Source organism: Neofelis nebulosa, chromosome 1 (genome assembly GCF_028018385.1).
Source record: "Neofelis nebulosa isolate mNeoNeb1 chromosome 1, mNeoNeb1.pri, whole genome shotgun sequence".
In the NCBI taxonomy this organism is placed as follows: Eukaryota; Metazoa; Chordata; class Mammalia; order Carnivora; family Felidae; genus Neofelis; species Neofelis nebulosa.
This window is the reverse complement of record NC_080782.1, coordinates 219,054,373-219,069,907: the sequence shown is the minus strand read 5'-3', so window position 1 is coordinate 219,069,907 and position 15,535 is coordinate 219,054,373. Positions and strand designations below refer to the sequence as shown.

Sequence of the window (15,535 nt, the reverse complement as noted above, 5' to 3'; positions counted from 1 at the left end):
CATATCATGTTTATCCATTCATTAGTAGATGAACATTTGGGTTGTTTCCACTTTTTGGCTTTTAGGTATAATGCTGCTATGAACATCCATACACAATTTTTTGAGTGGACACATGTTTTCATTTCTCTTGGATTTATATCTTGGAGTAGAATTGCTGCATCATACAGCAACTCTATGTTTAATTTTTTGAGCAACTGCTAGATTGTTTTCCGAAGCAGCTACACCATTTTACATTCTTGTCAGCAGTGTAGGAGGTTTTCAGTTCTCTATGTCTTTATCAGCATTTGCTATTATCTAAGTCATTGGTTATAGCCATCTTAATGGATGTGACATGGTAATCTAATTGTAGTTTTTGCAATTCCCTGATGGCTAATGATACTGAATATCGTCTCCTGTGCTTATTGGCGACCTGCATACCTTCTCAGGAGACATGTTCATTCAAATCCTTTGCCTATGTTTTAATTGGGTTGTCTTTTTATTGTTGATTTGTAACAACTCTATATATTTAAAAAAATTTTTTTTAATGTTTATTTTTGAGAGAGAGACAGCATGAGTGGGGGAGGAGCAGAGAGAGAGAGAGAGAGAGAGAGAGAGAGAGAGAGAGAGAGGGAATCTGAAGCAGGCTCAGGCTCTGAGCTGTCAGGACAGAGCCCAACGTGGGGCTCTAACTCTCAAACCATGAGATCATGAGCCGAGCTGAAGTCGGACTGAGCCACCCAGGTGCCCCTTCAACTCTATGTATTTTAGATACAAATTTCTTACATACGATTTTTAAAAGTTTTCTTCCATTCTTTGGGTTATCTTTTTATGTTCTTGATGATGTCCTTTAAAGCACAGATGTTTTTAATTTGATGAAATCCAGTTTATCTGTGTTTTTGTTGTTGTTTGTGCTTTAGGTGTCTTATTTAAGAAACTATTGTCTAATTCAGGGTCACAAAGATTTATGCCGTGTTTTCTTCAAAGAATCTTAGAGCTTTAGCTTTGATCCATTTTGAGTTAATTTTTTTTTTTTCAACTTTTTTTTTTTTTTTTTTTTTTTTTATTTATTTTTGGGACAGAGAGAGACAGAGCATGAACGGGGGAGGGGCAGAGAGAGAGGGAGACACAGAATCGGAAACAGGCTCCAGGCTCCGAGCCATCAGCCCAGAGCCTGACGCGGGGCTCGAACTCACGGACTGCGAGATCGTGACCTGGCTGAAGTCGGACGCTTAACCGACTGCGCCACCCAGGCGCCCCATTGAGTTAATTTTTATGTATGGTCCAGCCTTATTCTTTTTCATGTGGATATCTTAGTTGTCTCATATTATAATCTTTTTATTAAGATTATTGTTTAAACAGAAACGTTTCTGATAATTTAAGCTTTATAGAAGCTTTCCTGTGATTGTCTTTGATCCTTGATAAAAAAGCTGTGTTACAGTTTCACATTATAGTTTGTAGAGACTTCTCTTTGGGAACCTAAAGTAGTGCAGTTTTAAGTTTGTAGCTTCTCTAACGTCTGATATGATCCATAATACTGCTTTAGAAATCTCAAAGAGTACTTCTCAGCTACAGGTATGTATCAGAAGGTTTTTAGAGGATAGTCTTTTGCAAAATACATGCTGATACTCTACCCCTGATCTACTGAATGAGAGTTTCTGGATAGAGGCTGAAAATTGCATTTTGCATTTTGCAAATTTTGCATATTGCATTTTGAAATAACTGATTATTCAGAATAAGGAGCGAACTTGTGGTTTGCTAGTAATGTGTAACAACCACTTGGGGCGTGGGGAGCCATGCTTTGTAGGATTTGCCAGTTTCTTTGGTGTAAGTACTCCCATCGTGCTCGGTCTCAAGCTGGCAAAGTGATATCACTGAATACAGAGTTGAGAAGAGATACTCATTTTCACACCATTATATAGTATTATTCACACGTATGTCACACACAGATGTATATACACATATATAATAAGTGTAATTAACCTCAAGTAAAATGTACTAAAATATTTAGGAAGTGAGTTTTGAATAAGTAGTACCTTTGTTTTTATTATTTAACTGTCAGCTTATATGCTTTAAATTTTTTTAAATTTTCTTTTTTTAATGTTTATTTATTTTGAGAGAGAAAGGGAGAGACAGAGCACAAGCAGGGAAGGGGCAGAGAGAGAGGGAGACCCAGAATCCAAAGCAGGCTCCAGGCTCTGAGCTGTCAGCACAGAGCCCGATGTGAGGCTCAAAGTCCCAAACTGAGATCATGACCTGAGCCGAAGTCAGACGCCCAACCGACCGAACCACCCAGGTGTCCCTATGATTTAATTTTTAATCATAGCTCCGTTTAACAGTGGCTTGTGCAGTTCCTAAAAATTTAACAGTTGGCTCTTGTGAGTCAGTGTGGACCTGACTCTAGCACACCACTAAATGGGCTGTAGTTTAAAGGGCAAACATCTGGAATTCGTATTCTGAAGACATTATTTTAGGAATTGTTTTTTAACTTTACTGTCAGTTTCCTTATCTGTAAAATGGAGTTGATGGCTATATCAATGTGTTACTGTGAAGAAAATACATGTAAAACAAAGTAGCATGAGTGGCTGGTCCATGGTGACTGTTGGAAAATGGTATGGACAGGTGTGAGAATAGCTCTCAGCCTTCCTGTCTAATCTAAATTGGCTTTAGGCCCTTTATAGGAGATGAACATCAGCTTTGGAGATTTAGGTTGTTAACAGATACCTAAATCTAAGTGTGTTGCTGATCATAAAGGTTTATATGTTCAGCTTTATCAGTTTAGTAGACAGCTAAGTTGACATTACATTAAGAAATTTAAAGCCTGGGGCACCTGGATGTTTCAGCCAATTGAGTGTCAGACTTTGGCTCAGGTCATGATCTCACAGTTCGTGAGTTCCAGCCTCCTGTCCGGCTCTCTACTGTCAGCGCAGAGCCCACTTTGGTTCCTCTGTCTCCCTTGCTCTCTGCACCCCCGAAACATTAAAAAATTTTTTTAAGCCTGATTTTTACTTTCTCTAGAAGAGAAAGCCCTCAAAGGTGCTGAATGCCATGCATACCTAAGGGTTATAGTTAGAAGATTCAAGAGTGATAAGGTTTTAGGAAATTGACTATCCAAACTTAGAGAAGACTGTTAATAAGCTAGGATACCGGGGTATTAACTATTTAGAGTGATCTGTCTGGCAGGATAACAAGTGCTGTTCGTTTCTGTGATATTCCTACTGCAGCACATGGGCCTGCTGATCTTAATGTAATAAATTTCTATGGGAAAGTCATTTAGTTTAGGTAGGGGCACCTATAGGTTAGATAACAGTGTTGCTAAGATAGGTTGTGTGTGATTTTTCACAAAATAACTATAATTCTACCCCTTCTGTCCCACTGAATCCAACTCCAGTGTGTCTGAGTTATGAGGTGGATAACCCATGATCTTGTGGGGAGACATTCATCAGTAGATAAATTGTAATTCTATAAAGTACGATAGTATGACAGAGAGATGAATAAAACACACAGTGGAGAGAATAAATACCTCCATGGGGAAGCACGGAACATTTCACAGAGGGAAAAGATATTTGCCCTGAGTGTTGAAGGATAGGTAGGATGAAAGAGGGGGCAGTGAAAGTTTAGGAAGAGGAAAAAACCAACACACTAACAATAAGGAGTTTTAAAGGACTAGTGTGTTTGAGAATCTGTGAAGATATGTGTTTAAAGAATGGAAATTATAGCATGTGAATTTGTGATAAGGGCTGAAGAGGTGGATTAGGTCGATCAGATTGTGAATAGTCTTAATGTGTCAGTCAGGGTTTGGCAAGAGAAAAGAGATTTGTACGCCAGGAATCTATTCTTGTTCACAGATTCGCCTCTAGACCCTGCAACTAGTAAGTTCACTTCATGAATGAAAAGTGATTCTGATATGTAGCCAGTGTTGGAACCTCTGGTGGTCTTGGGCATCTGTGCTCCAGCGGGGCTGCTGAACACTTGAGATGGGGCTAGTCTGAATTGAGCTGTTCTATAAGTGTAAAATACGTAGTGAATTTCAAAGCCTTGATATGTAAAATAAAAGTCAAGTAGCTCATTAATAATTTTTGTTTACATGTTGAAATGACAATATTTTGGATAGACTGCGTTAAAGATATCAGAATTTTAATTTTCCCTGTTTCTTTTTTCTTTTTAATATGGAAACAGTGATAGCCGAAATTACATATGTGGCTCATGTAACATTTTTATTGCAAAGGATGTGTTTGGGCAGTCTGAACCAAATTTAACACAATGGAACTAAATTTAACACAGAGGCGCGAGGTAGAGTCAGTAGGATTTGATGACCTAAAGAATGAGTGGAGGGGACATGTTAAACCTAAGTAGGTTTTCGATGCCATTAAGTAAGATGGGGAAGACAGTGAGTTGAGTTGTGGCCCCTTTTGTGTACTAGGCTTATATCACGGACAAGTAATTTTTGGCACTATTTTCAGTACTTGTACGGATGCTAGTATGCTATTAGAGTCCCTGTTGACATTCAGTTGCATTATCTTATCTTTAATAGTTCCAGAATAACGGTAATATCACTGATAATATTACTGAGAACAGTTTAAGATTTCTTTGTAGTTCTTAGGATATATCCCATTAGGGAAATACCTGTGAAATCTGTTAAGGACATATAATCAAATCATTGTATGTCAAGTCACTTGAAACAGTTCTTCTCTGAGGTCAAACCACAAAATTGATAACAACAGTTGCATTGCTTTATTTAATTCTGATTTTTGTTCTAAGGTTTCTTTTTGTTTTATTTCATTTTGTTTTTTCATCAGAAAACATTTACATGGTTGCAGAGTTAAATCTCCCAAACAGTTTACCTTCAGAAAAGTCTTTTTATCTCTTTATTGTTCCACCCTATTACCAATAGCTAACCAGTTTTAGTAGTTTGTGGATTATACCGCTGTTTTAACACACACACATACAGATCCAAATTGTATGTATATGAGTACATACACAAATTACTGTTTATGTAGGGGTATTTCTTCTTTTTCTTAGATAAAAGGTAACATACTGTATACATTTTCTTTACCTTGCTGTGTTTACTTATTACTGTATCTAGGAGACCATTCCATAGCAATATGTAGAGATATTTCTTATGTCTTTTTACATTTACGTAGTACTTCATTGTATGAATGTATCATACATTGTTTAACCAGTCTTCTACTGCAGACATTTATTTCAGTCTTGCTGCAGCAAATAGAACTTGAGTGAAGAGCTTTGTGCACTTGTTTTTGGGTTTTTTTTAAGTGTGTCTTAGGAAGAGATCAAGCCCTCAAATGGAACTGCTGTGTCAAGAGTAAAATCCTATGTAATTTTGCTAAATAATGACAATTCTTTTTCGAAGCATTGTTGCTGCAGTGTATGATGGTGCCTTTTTTTTCCCTACTTTGTTAGCATATGTGGCCAAATTTTTGAATTTTTGCCAATTTGATAGGAAAAAATAGGGTGTATAATTTTTATTTATGTTACTCTTATGAATGAAGTTAGACATCTTCCTATAGATAAGGAACATTTTCTGTGGATTCTGTTCATGTCTCCTGCCTATTTTTGATTTTTTTTGGCGGGGGGGGGGAGGGTTGGTTTTTTCCTTTTCTATTTTTAGAATTCCTGTCTTGTAGGGATAATTTATTTATGATATTGGGTGCAGATAATTTCCTTGTTTTTTCATTTATTTTATTTTAATACTTTATTTTTCAGTTTTAGGTTCATAGCAAAATTGATCAGAAGGTACAAAGATTTCCCATATCCTCCCTACGTCCACACAGTCACAACCTCCCACACTCGAAATATCCTGAACCAAAGTGATACATTTCTTAAAATTAGTGAACCTACATTGACACATCATTATCACTCAACGGTCATAGTTTGTATTAGGATTTACTCCTGTACATTCTATAGGTTTGGACAAATGTATAATGACATGTTCACCATTATAGTATCATACAGAGTAGTTAGACTGCCCTAAAAATTCTCTGTGCCTATTCATTTTTCTTTCCTATTATCTCCTAGTAACTACTGTTTGTTTTACTGTTTCCAGAGCTTTTCCTTTTATAGAATGTCCAGTAATTGCAATGATACAGTATTGAAACGTTTTAGATTGGCTTCTTTCACTTAACAATAGGCATTTAAGATTCTGCCATGTCTGTTTATGGCTTGATAGCTCATTTGCTTTTAACCCTGAATAATATTTCATTATCTGGATGTGTCAGGTAATAGTTTATCTGTTCGTCTTTAGAAGGATACCTTGGTTGCTTTCAAGTTTTGGCAATTTTGGATAAAGCTGCTATAAACATCCTTATTTGGGTAAATTCCAAGGAATGCCACTATAGGATTGTATGGTATGAGTATGTTTAGTTTCCTAAGTTTTGTTTCTCTAGTTGAGGAAGTTCCCCTCTGCTTGTAGTGTGCTAAGAGTTTTTATCACGAATGGATGTTAGATTTTGTCAAATGCTTTCACTGTATCTATGGAAATCATCACATGATTTTTTCTTAAGTCTGTTGATGTGATGGATTATTTTAATTGACTTTTGATTGGTGAATCAACTTTGCATACCTGGTATAAATCCCACTAGGTTGTGTTGGGCAGATCTTTTTATATATTGATGGATTTGATTTGCTAATGTTTTCAGGATATTTGCATCTATGTTCTTAAGAAATATTTGTCATTACAAGAAGATTGTAGTGTCTTTGTCTGGTTTTGGTATTAAGTATTTTGCTATTAAATGCTGTCTTCATAGAATGAGTCAGGAAGTATTCTCTCTGCTTCTATTTTCTGAAAAAGACTGTAGAGAATTGCTCTAATTCCTTTCTTAAATGTTTGATAAAATTTTGCATGTGAATCCACCTGGGCCTGGTGCTTTCTGTTTTAGAAGATTATTAATTATTGTTTCAGTTTCTTTAATGGATATAGGCTTACTCAGATTGTCTTTCTTCATGTATGAGTTTTAGCACATTGTCTTTTTTTGAGGAATTAGACTATTTCACATAGGTTATCAAATTTGTGGTCGTAGCATTGTTTGTAGTATTCCTTAATTATCCTTTTAATGTCCTTGGGATTTGTAGTAATGTCTCCTCTTTTGTTTCTGATATTACTAACTTATGTCTTCTCTCTTTTTTTCCTAGTTAGCCTGACTAGCTTATCGATTTTATTGATGTTTTCAAAGACTGGCTTTAGGTTTCTTTGATTCTTCTCTGTTGATTCCTGTTTTCAATTTTGATTTCTGCTCTAATTTTTATTCTTTTTCACTGCTTACTTTAGATTTAATTTGCTGTTCTTTTTCAAGTTTTTTGAAGTGGAAGCTTTGATTATGGATTTTAGAGTTTTAGAAATGCTGTAAATTCTTCTCTAAACCCTGCTTTTACTGCATTCCACAAATTTCGATAAGTTGTATTTCAGCTTCATTTAATTTGAAATATTTTTAAATTGCTCTCGGGGTTTTTTCTTTCAGTCATGTGTTAATTAGAAGTGTGTTGTTTAATCTCCACATATTTTGGGATTTTCCAACTAGCTTTCTGTTATTGATTTCTAGTTTAATTACATTGTGATCTGGGAGCAAACATTGTGTGATGTCTATTCTTTTAAAAGTGTGTTTTATGGTCCAGAACATGGTCTGTTTTGTGGTGAGTGTCCCCTATGAGCTTGAGAAACATGTGTATTCTGCTGTTGTTGGATGAAGTAGTCTATAGACGTCAGTTGTATCCAGTATAGATTGATGGTGCTTTTGAGTTAAACTATGTTCTTACTGATTTTCTCCTTGCTAGATCTGTCCATTTTTGACAGAGCGGTGTTAAAGTCTCCAACTGTAATAGTGGATCATGCCTTTTCCTTACAGTTTATATCAGTTTTTACCTTATGTATTTTGACACTCTGTTGTTAGGCACACATATATTAAGGATTTTTATGTCTTCTTAGAGAATTGACTGCTTTATCATTATGTAACGCCTCTTTTCGTCCCTGGTCACTTTTCTTGCTTTGAAGTCTGCTCTGTCTGAAATTAACATAGCTACATCCACTCTCTTTTGATTAGTATTAGCATAGTATATCTTTCTCCATCTCTTTTCCTTTTTTTTCCTGTGTCTTTATATATAAATTTATTTCTTGTAGACAGCACGTATTTGGGTCTTATTTTTTAGTCCACTCTGACAGTCTGTTTTCATTGATGTAGTCCATTGATGTTTAAAGGAAGTATTCAGGGGCGCCTGGGTGGCGCAGTCGGTTAAGCGTCCGACTTCAGCCAGGTCACGATCTCGCGGTCCGTGAGTTCGAGCCCCGCGTCAGGCTCTGGGCTGATGGCTCGGAGCCTGGAGCCTGTTTCCGATTCTGTGTCTCCCTCTCTCTCTGCCCCTCCCCCGTTCATGCTCTGTCTCTCTCTGTCCAAAAATAAATAAAAAAAAAAAACGTTGAAAAAAAAAAAATTTAAAAATAAAAAAAATAAAAAAATAAAAAAATAAAGGAAGTATTCATATAATTGAATTACTGTCTATTATATTTGTTACTGTTTTCTGTTTGTTACCATTGTTCTTTGTTCCTTTTGTCTTCCACTCTTTTTGTGCCTACTATGGTTTTAATGAGCAATTTTATATTATTCCATTTTCTCCTCTTCTAGCATATCAGTTTACTCATTTTCACTTTTTTATAGCGGTTGCACTAGAGTTTGCAGTGTACATTTACAACTAATTCCAGTTTACTTTCAAGTAACACTCTAGTGCTTCACAAGTAGTCCAAGTACTGTAGAATAACAAAATATTACTAATTCTTCCCTCTGGAATATCCTAAGTGGTACTGGGATTTTCTGCTCTTTAAAGGTTTGGTAAAATTCCCATGTGAAACCAACTGAGTCTGGGGGCGCCTAGGTGGCTCAGCCAGTTAAGTGTCCGACTTCAGCTCAGGTCATGATCTCGCGGTCTGTGGGTTCAAGCCCCGCATCGGGCTCTGTGCTGACAGCTCAGGGCCTGGATCCTGCTTTGGATTCTGTGTCTCCCTCTCTGCCCCTCCCCCATTCATGCTCTGTCTCTGTCTGTCTCAAAAATAAATAAATGTTAAAAAAAAAAAAAAGTCTGGTACTGTTTTATGAAAAGTTCTTTATTTTTTTATGGGAATTAGACTTTTGGCTTTGAAGTCAATTTTGTCAAATTGTATTTTTCTAAAAAATTATTTCCTCTGGGTTTTAAAACTTTCTACATAGAGTTGTGAAGAAATCTCATGTTTTTCTTTATTTTTCTTTGTTTTAATGCCTATTTTTATTTTGTTTTCCCTTTTTTCTTGATTTCGGTTAGCCAATGATTTTCAGAGAGTTGGCTTTTGGATTTATAGATTAGTTCTTTCTCTTTTCTAATACATTTATTTGTTTTTTCTTTTATTCTGTCTTTACTGTGTTCCTTTTTCTTTTTGAATTGATTGAGCATTTATTTATTCTCATTTGATTTATATTAGTATTAAAGCTTTTCTCCATTAAAAGCTTTAGCTGAGTTTATGGATCTGATCTTATATGTCATGTTTTCATTATCATTATTTTCAAGAAATTCTCCTCTTTAGGTTTGGATTTTACCTATGATCCAATAAGTTTTTAATTGTACATTTAAAAATTTTAGGTCGAAGAGCCTTTTGTTTGTTGTATGTCTGTGTGCATGTGTGTGTATATTATTTCCATTAAAAACAATAACTTCTCTGCTATTACTCTTTATATTTCCATTTTTTCAACTTTACCGAGATTTTTTTTGTGGCCTAAGGTCAGTTTATCTAAATTTTCCCTGTGTGCTTGAAAGGATGGAGTATTTCCTATTTTTTTGGTTTTCAGCTTCTCAAGTATATCTAAAATATCTACTGTTTTGATCTTCTCTATTTTTAATATCATTGTCTACTTGAGGTCTTGATTTGAGACTATCTTGTTGAAGTGTCTTGTGTCTCTGTCTACTTTTCCCCACCTCTCTTATACTTGCTGCACTTCACTGTGTGTATGATGCACAGATACAACGATAAAAACTGTTCTCTTTTCATGGTAATGTTTTTAACGCAGTGCTTAGAGAGGACTTGATTTTGGTGATTTGTTGAATGTGCTTTGAAGTATAAACCTTATTTGTGGCTCTGCTTATTGTGAAACAATGTAATTTTTGTGATCACTTCATAAAAGAAAATCTCCATTAACCCTATCATGGGATTTTTCTTCAGTGGTTATAAACAAAATATACTACAGTTTCCCAAATAGAGATCTACATTTCTTAACTGTCTGTGTTTCTGTAATATTGAAAGGATCTGAGATTGTAATCTATGAATGATTTAAAATTTCGCAATGTCAGCTTGTTCTAATAGCTATCTATAGACTGGGCTGAGTTAGCTGGGCTAATGTTCAGGCCAAAAATCAATGAACCATTATTGTTCATTTTTTAAAGTTTTCAATCTTTATCAGAAGTGTCCACTTGAAAAGGTTTCAAAACATTCAGGTGAGAACCATAATCTCAGTAATAGTTTTTTCTGATTGTTAATAGCTTTGGTGTAAAAATGTGGTAATAAATTATAGGCAAGAAAAATGTGGATCAACATTAATCCTAGAGCTTCTGACAGAAAATTAAGAATTCACTAATGATGTTAGTATTTTGTGTAACTAAGCATATTTTTAGAGCAAAGGGGTTGGGAATCATTATTCTTTAAAAGATGGGAAGACAAAATCCTTTGTATGAAACATTGGGTGTTTAAAACTTGATATTCTTCAATATAATAGAGAATTATTACTAGGAACAATAATAGCTTTAAGCTAGTAATGGACAAATTTACACAGTTTTAAAGTGAATATTAGTACAAGGGGGGAATTTCATTGGTATATAAGGGAGTTATTTTTTGACCAAATGTTCTGTGATAATTTTTATCTATTAGTTGCAAAGGAAGTTTCTCCAACTAGTTTTTTTAATTTTTTAAAGAATGTTTGTTTTGAGAGAGAGAGAGAGTGTGTGTGTGTGTGTGTGTGTGTGTGTGTGTGTGTGTGTGAGAGAGAGAGAGAGAGAGAGAGTCCCTGCAGAGCCCCATGCGGGACTTGATCTCCCAAACCATGAGATCATGACCTGAGCTGAAATTAAGAGTCTGAGGCTTAACCACCTGAGCCCCCGAGGGACCCCCTAAGTAATTTTAGAAAGGTGTAAGGAAATGCAATGAGATTATGTGGGATAAATGGAAAAGATAGTTGAAGTACATTTTTTTCCCCTTCCCATCTTCTTTGTCTCATCTAATACATATTAATACCATTCCCTGTCATTAACGAAGAACAAACATGTTTTAGGGGTAAACAGACTTTAGGAACAAAATGTCAGTTGCACTCGTATGGCCTAGGGTGGCTTGAACTAATAGTTGTGGATAAGTCAAAGGGAAATAGTTGGCTCTACTTTAAGCAGTAGACAAAGTTTGATGTGATTGCTAAAGAATTGTTAGGCTTTAAAAAATTTATTTTTATTTTTTTAGAATTGTTAGTCTTAACTTTCCCTTTCAGCACTATTATGGACTATATACTTTGAGGGTCCTCTTACTACAGTAAAACTAGATCCTGAATAAGTGACAACAAACACATTTTAAATGCATTGCTGCTTTCTCAAAAATGTAAAACAGCAGCAAAAACAAAGAAACAAGAACAGGGAATTAAATAGTAAATGTGAAAGCTAGTGGTGACCTTACGACTTTTACTAGTATTAGAGCAGGTCAGAGACTAAGCCTTTTGGTCCATCTGTGGAGACAGAGTTGTTGAATTGGAAGATGGAGCTGAAAAATTTATCCAGAATACAGCACATAAATACAGGTTACAGATAATGTTGAAGAGATTCACAAGTTTGGGGGAAATACTTAGAAAGTCTAATGTACCTCTCATTGGAACTCCAGGAAAAAAATAGAATGTAGGAGAGTCAATTATTGAAAGGAGTAGTGCTATGAATTTTCTGTAATTGATGAGACAAAGCTACAGAAGGCACAATACATACCAAATGGAATATTATTATGCAGTTGTAAAATACCAGAATCATGGAGAAAATACCAGAAACACCCCAAGGAAAAAAGGGAACTCCTCCTACAAAGAAGCAACAGAATGACATCGTAACAATGGAAGCCAAAAGACAGTGGGATAATATTTCCAAAATGTTAAGATAAATCTGTCAACCCATAGTTATATATCCAGCAAAACCGTTTTTCAAGAATGAAGATAAAATACAGACATTTTTAGATAAAATCGACTGTTGGCTACTAGGAGAACTTCACTAAATAGAGAATGTCTAAAAAGACACGCGTCAGGAAGGTAGTGCAAATGATTTAGAAGGAGGGTCTGAAATGTGAATCGTAAAGGCGAACAGAGAAAATGTTGGCTAGGTTGGACAGTCTGTTTTGTGTTGGCCTATGAAATCGTCGCGTGTGGCCTTGTACTTTGAAGAGGTGAAGCGTAGTTCCAAAAGTGTGGTGTAAATTGCTTTGCACTCACCAGAACCCATCCCATCACTTTTTCATTTTGTAGATGCATCGTGGTTTTGGGGAATTGACCCTGGTTCACTGCTGGGGCCTGATTAGTCTAATTCAGTCATAATAATCCCATTCTCTTTGCTAATTCGGTTGATTGAGGAACCAGGCCTGAGTCATTTCACCTGCGGCCATTACTTTGGTATTAGTTTTTGATTTATTGATCGGTTTGTTATTGATTTAGATGTGGTCATGTGACTGAAGTTGGCCCACTCAAACTGAAGGAACGAATTCTCATTTTGTGAGTGAGGGAGAGCACACTGGGAGAACCTAGATTGCTTCTTTTTTTTTTTTTTTTTAAATTTTTTTTCTTAACGTTTATTTATTTTTGAGACAGAGAGAGACAGAGCATGAACGGGGGAGGGTCAGAGAGAGGGAGACACAGAATCTGAAACAGGCTCCAGGCTCTGAGCTGTCAGCACAGAGCCCGATGCGGGGCTCGAACTCACAAACTGTGAGATTGTGACCTGAGCCGAAGTCGGATGCTTAACCGACTGAGCCACCCAGGCGCCCCCTAGATTGCTTCTTATGGGAAAAGAAACATGCCTTAATGTGAAGTCAGCAATAGGAAGGGCAGAGCTGTGAGAGGAACAACACAAGAAAGTTTGATGTCTAATGATTTCAGTATGTTACTACATCACCCAGCCCTGAAGTTCATCTTATTTTATGTGACTGTACTTCAAACTTACGTAGTTTGTAAGCTTATAGTACCTTGTGTAAGCTCCACCCAAAATAAGTTAGACTTTATTAATGCAAGTATAATTTCAGTTCTACACCAGGAGAGGCAGAAGCCATATGCTGTGTGCTGCTGTGGCAAGACTAGATTAATTTTAGTTTTCATGTTTTATTGAATTACATTGGCAGATTGACGTGCCCAGGGAAAATGACAGAGTGATAAAGTGGGAAAATTCCAAAATGTTGATGTGTGATCAATGTGAAGTGTATCTTTAGCCTTGTCTAAGAAGATGTTGAAGAGATTTAGTAACAGTGTTCAGATATTTAAAGGGCTGATGGGTGACAGATGTTTAGATTTATTTTCCCATGATCTAGAGGTCGGAACTGATTCCAATCAGAAATTCTGGAGAGGTGTAAGAGAGTTGTGATCAGTATAAGAAAGAATTTTTTGATACTTAAGAGCTGTCTGAAAATGGGGACTAAGGGGCATAACAGTGAAGAGAGATCAGTGGTGACCTAGGGAGTAAATATTTTTTCCTTATATTCATCTAAGACTTCCATAGATATATGATATTTAAGAGATTTCCTACATAGGGCAAGAGAAGGTTGGATTATGTTATTTACAGAGACTCCTAACATTTTATGACTTTAGTTGCTAATCAAATTATTGTAATAATTGGTTTTCAACTTTTTTTTAGCCTCAGAGCTTTTTTTAAATCAAATTCTTGGCAATGCCTCTTTACTATCTAAAATTAAAATTCATGGGGTGCCTGGGTGGCTCAGTTAAGCATGCGACTTCGCCTTAGGTCCTGATCTTGTGGTTTGTGAGTTCGAACCCCGCATCAGGGCTCAGCTGACAGCTCAGAGCCAGGAACCTGCTTCGGATTCTGTCTCCCTCTCTCTCTGCCTCTCCCCTGCTCACACTCTGTCTCTGTCTCTCAAAAATGAAAAACCTTAACATTTAAAAAGATATTAAAAAATAACATTCATAATGAATATTACCTATCCATACATATAATGTTTATGGAATAAATGTGAATGTACTGTAAACTAAAAATAAAATGAAAATAATTTAAAGTAAAAGCCTGCAATCATTTATTGCATTTCTGAAATGTAAGAAATTTTTAATACCAGCTTTTCTAAGTGAGGCATAGATTTGTTTGACAGCAAAACCTAATTTTAATTGACATGAAGCTAATTATAGCCTTTATACAATTGGCGATTTCATGTTTTGCTACAAAAATATTAGTATGTTTGAGCACAGGTTGCTGCTGTAGACCCTGTTGGTGTTGTTACTTAGCATACTTTGAAGTCCAAAAAAAATTCTGAATTCTTAAAATATCTCATCCCAAGTGTACTGGCTGAAATGCTTTAGTTCATTAACAAGTATTTCAACATGTACATGTTTTGGGATGACTAATTTAGAATACATAATAAAGTAATCAAACGGCTGCACATCTTTTTAAAAAATGTTTTTAATATTTATTTTTGAGAGGAGGGGAGGAGGGGCAGAGAGAGAGAGAGGGAGAGAGAGGATCCAGAGTGGGTTCTGTGCTGATAGCAGAGACCCTGATGCTGGGCTCTAACTCCAAACCGTGAGATCATGACCTGAGCCAAAGTCATGAGATCATGACCTGATGCCTAACCGACTGAGCCACCCAGCCCTCCCCACCCCCAGCTGCACATCTAATTAATATGTTTGCATTTAAAAGAAATAAGGTGGGGCGCCTGGGTGGCACAGTCGGTTAAGCATCCAACTTCAGCCAGGTCACGATCTTGCGGTCCGTGAGTTCGAGCCCCGCGTCAGGCTCTGGGCTGATGGCTCAGAGCCTGGAGCCTGTTTCCGATTCTGTGTCTCCCTCTCTCTCTGCCCCTCCCCCATTCATGCTCTGTCTCTCTCTGTCCCAAAAATAAATAAAAAATGTTGAAAAAAAAAATTTAAAAAAAATAAAAGAAATAAGGTGACAAGCTACTCTGTCGTATTAAAAAAACAATAGCAATTCAAAAATTACATAATTTATTTATATAGGGTGAATATTGGAAATATTTATGTTATTAATGATATTTATTGAGATGATTGCATTTTTAGTTCTAAATCTGTTAAAAATACTTCGCTACACACTTGCAGGTTATTTTACTTTGCAGTATCAACTACTACTTCTCTGAAATCCTTTTCAACTAAATTAGTAGTTGGGTATTACATGCTACTTTAAGTAGAAAACTATATTTTTCAATAATTTGGAGACAACTTCCTATAAAATTTTTTTGATATAAATTGTACTGATGTAAGATTATAGTAAATTTAATCCATAGAACACTGAAAAGTTACATGGGGTATAGAATAGTTCCTCATTGATAATCCATGGAATATAT

General features: G+C 35.9%; 1 protein-coding gene across 10 annotated transcripts in view; it reads left to right on the top strand.

Moving 5' to 3' along the window:
* Nucleotides 1-15,535, top strand: part of ZC3H13 (zinc finger CCCH-type containing 13) — a 98,212-nt gene that overhangs the window by 10,842 nt on the left and 71,835 nt on the right. For 7 of the 10 annotated variants that reach the window (XM_058685109.1, XM_058685114.1, XM_058685102.1 and 4 more), the window contains exon 5: nt 10,393-10,443. The exons of the other annotated variants lie outside the window; for them this stretch is intronic. In XM_058685109.1, coding sequence (XP_058541092.1) covers nt 10,393-10,443 — 51 coding nt within the window. The remainder of the gene's footprint in view (nt 1-10,392; nt 10,444-15,535) is intronic. 10 annotated transcript variants of the gene reach the window in all.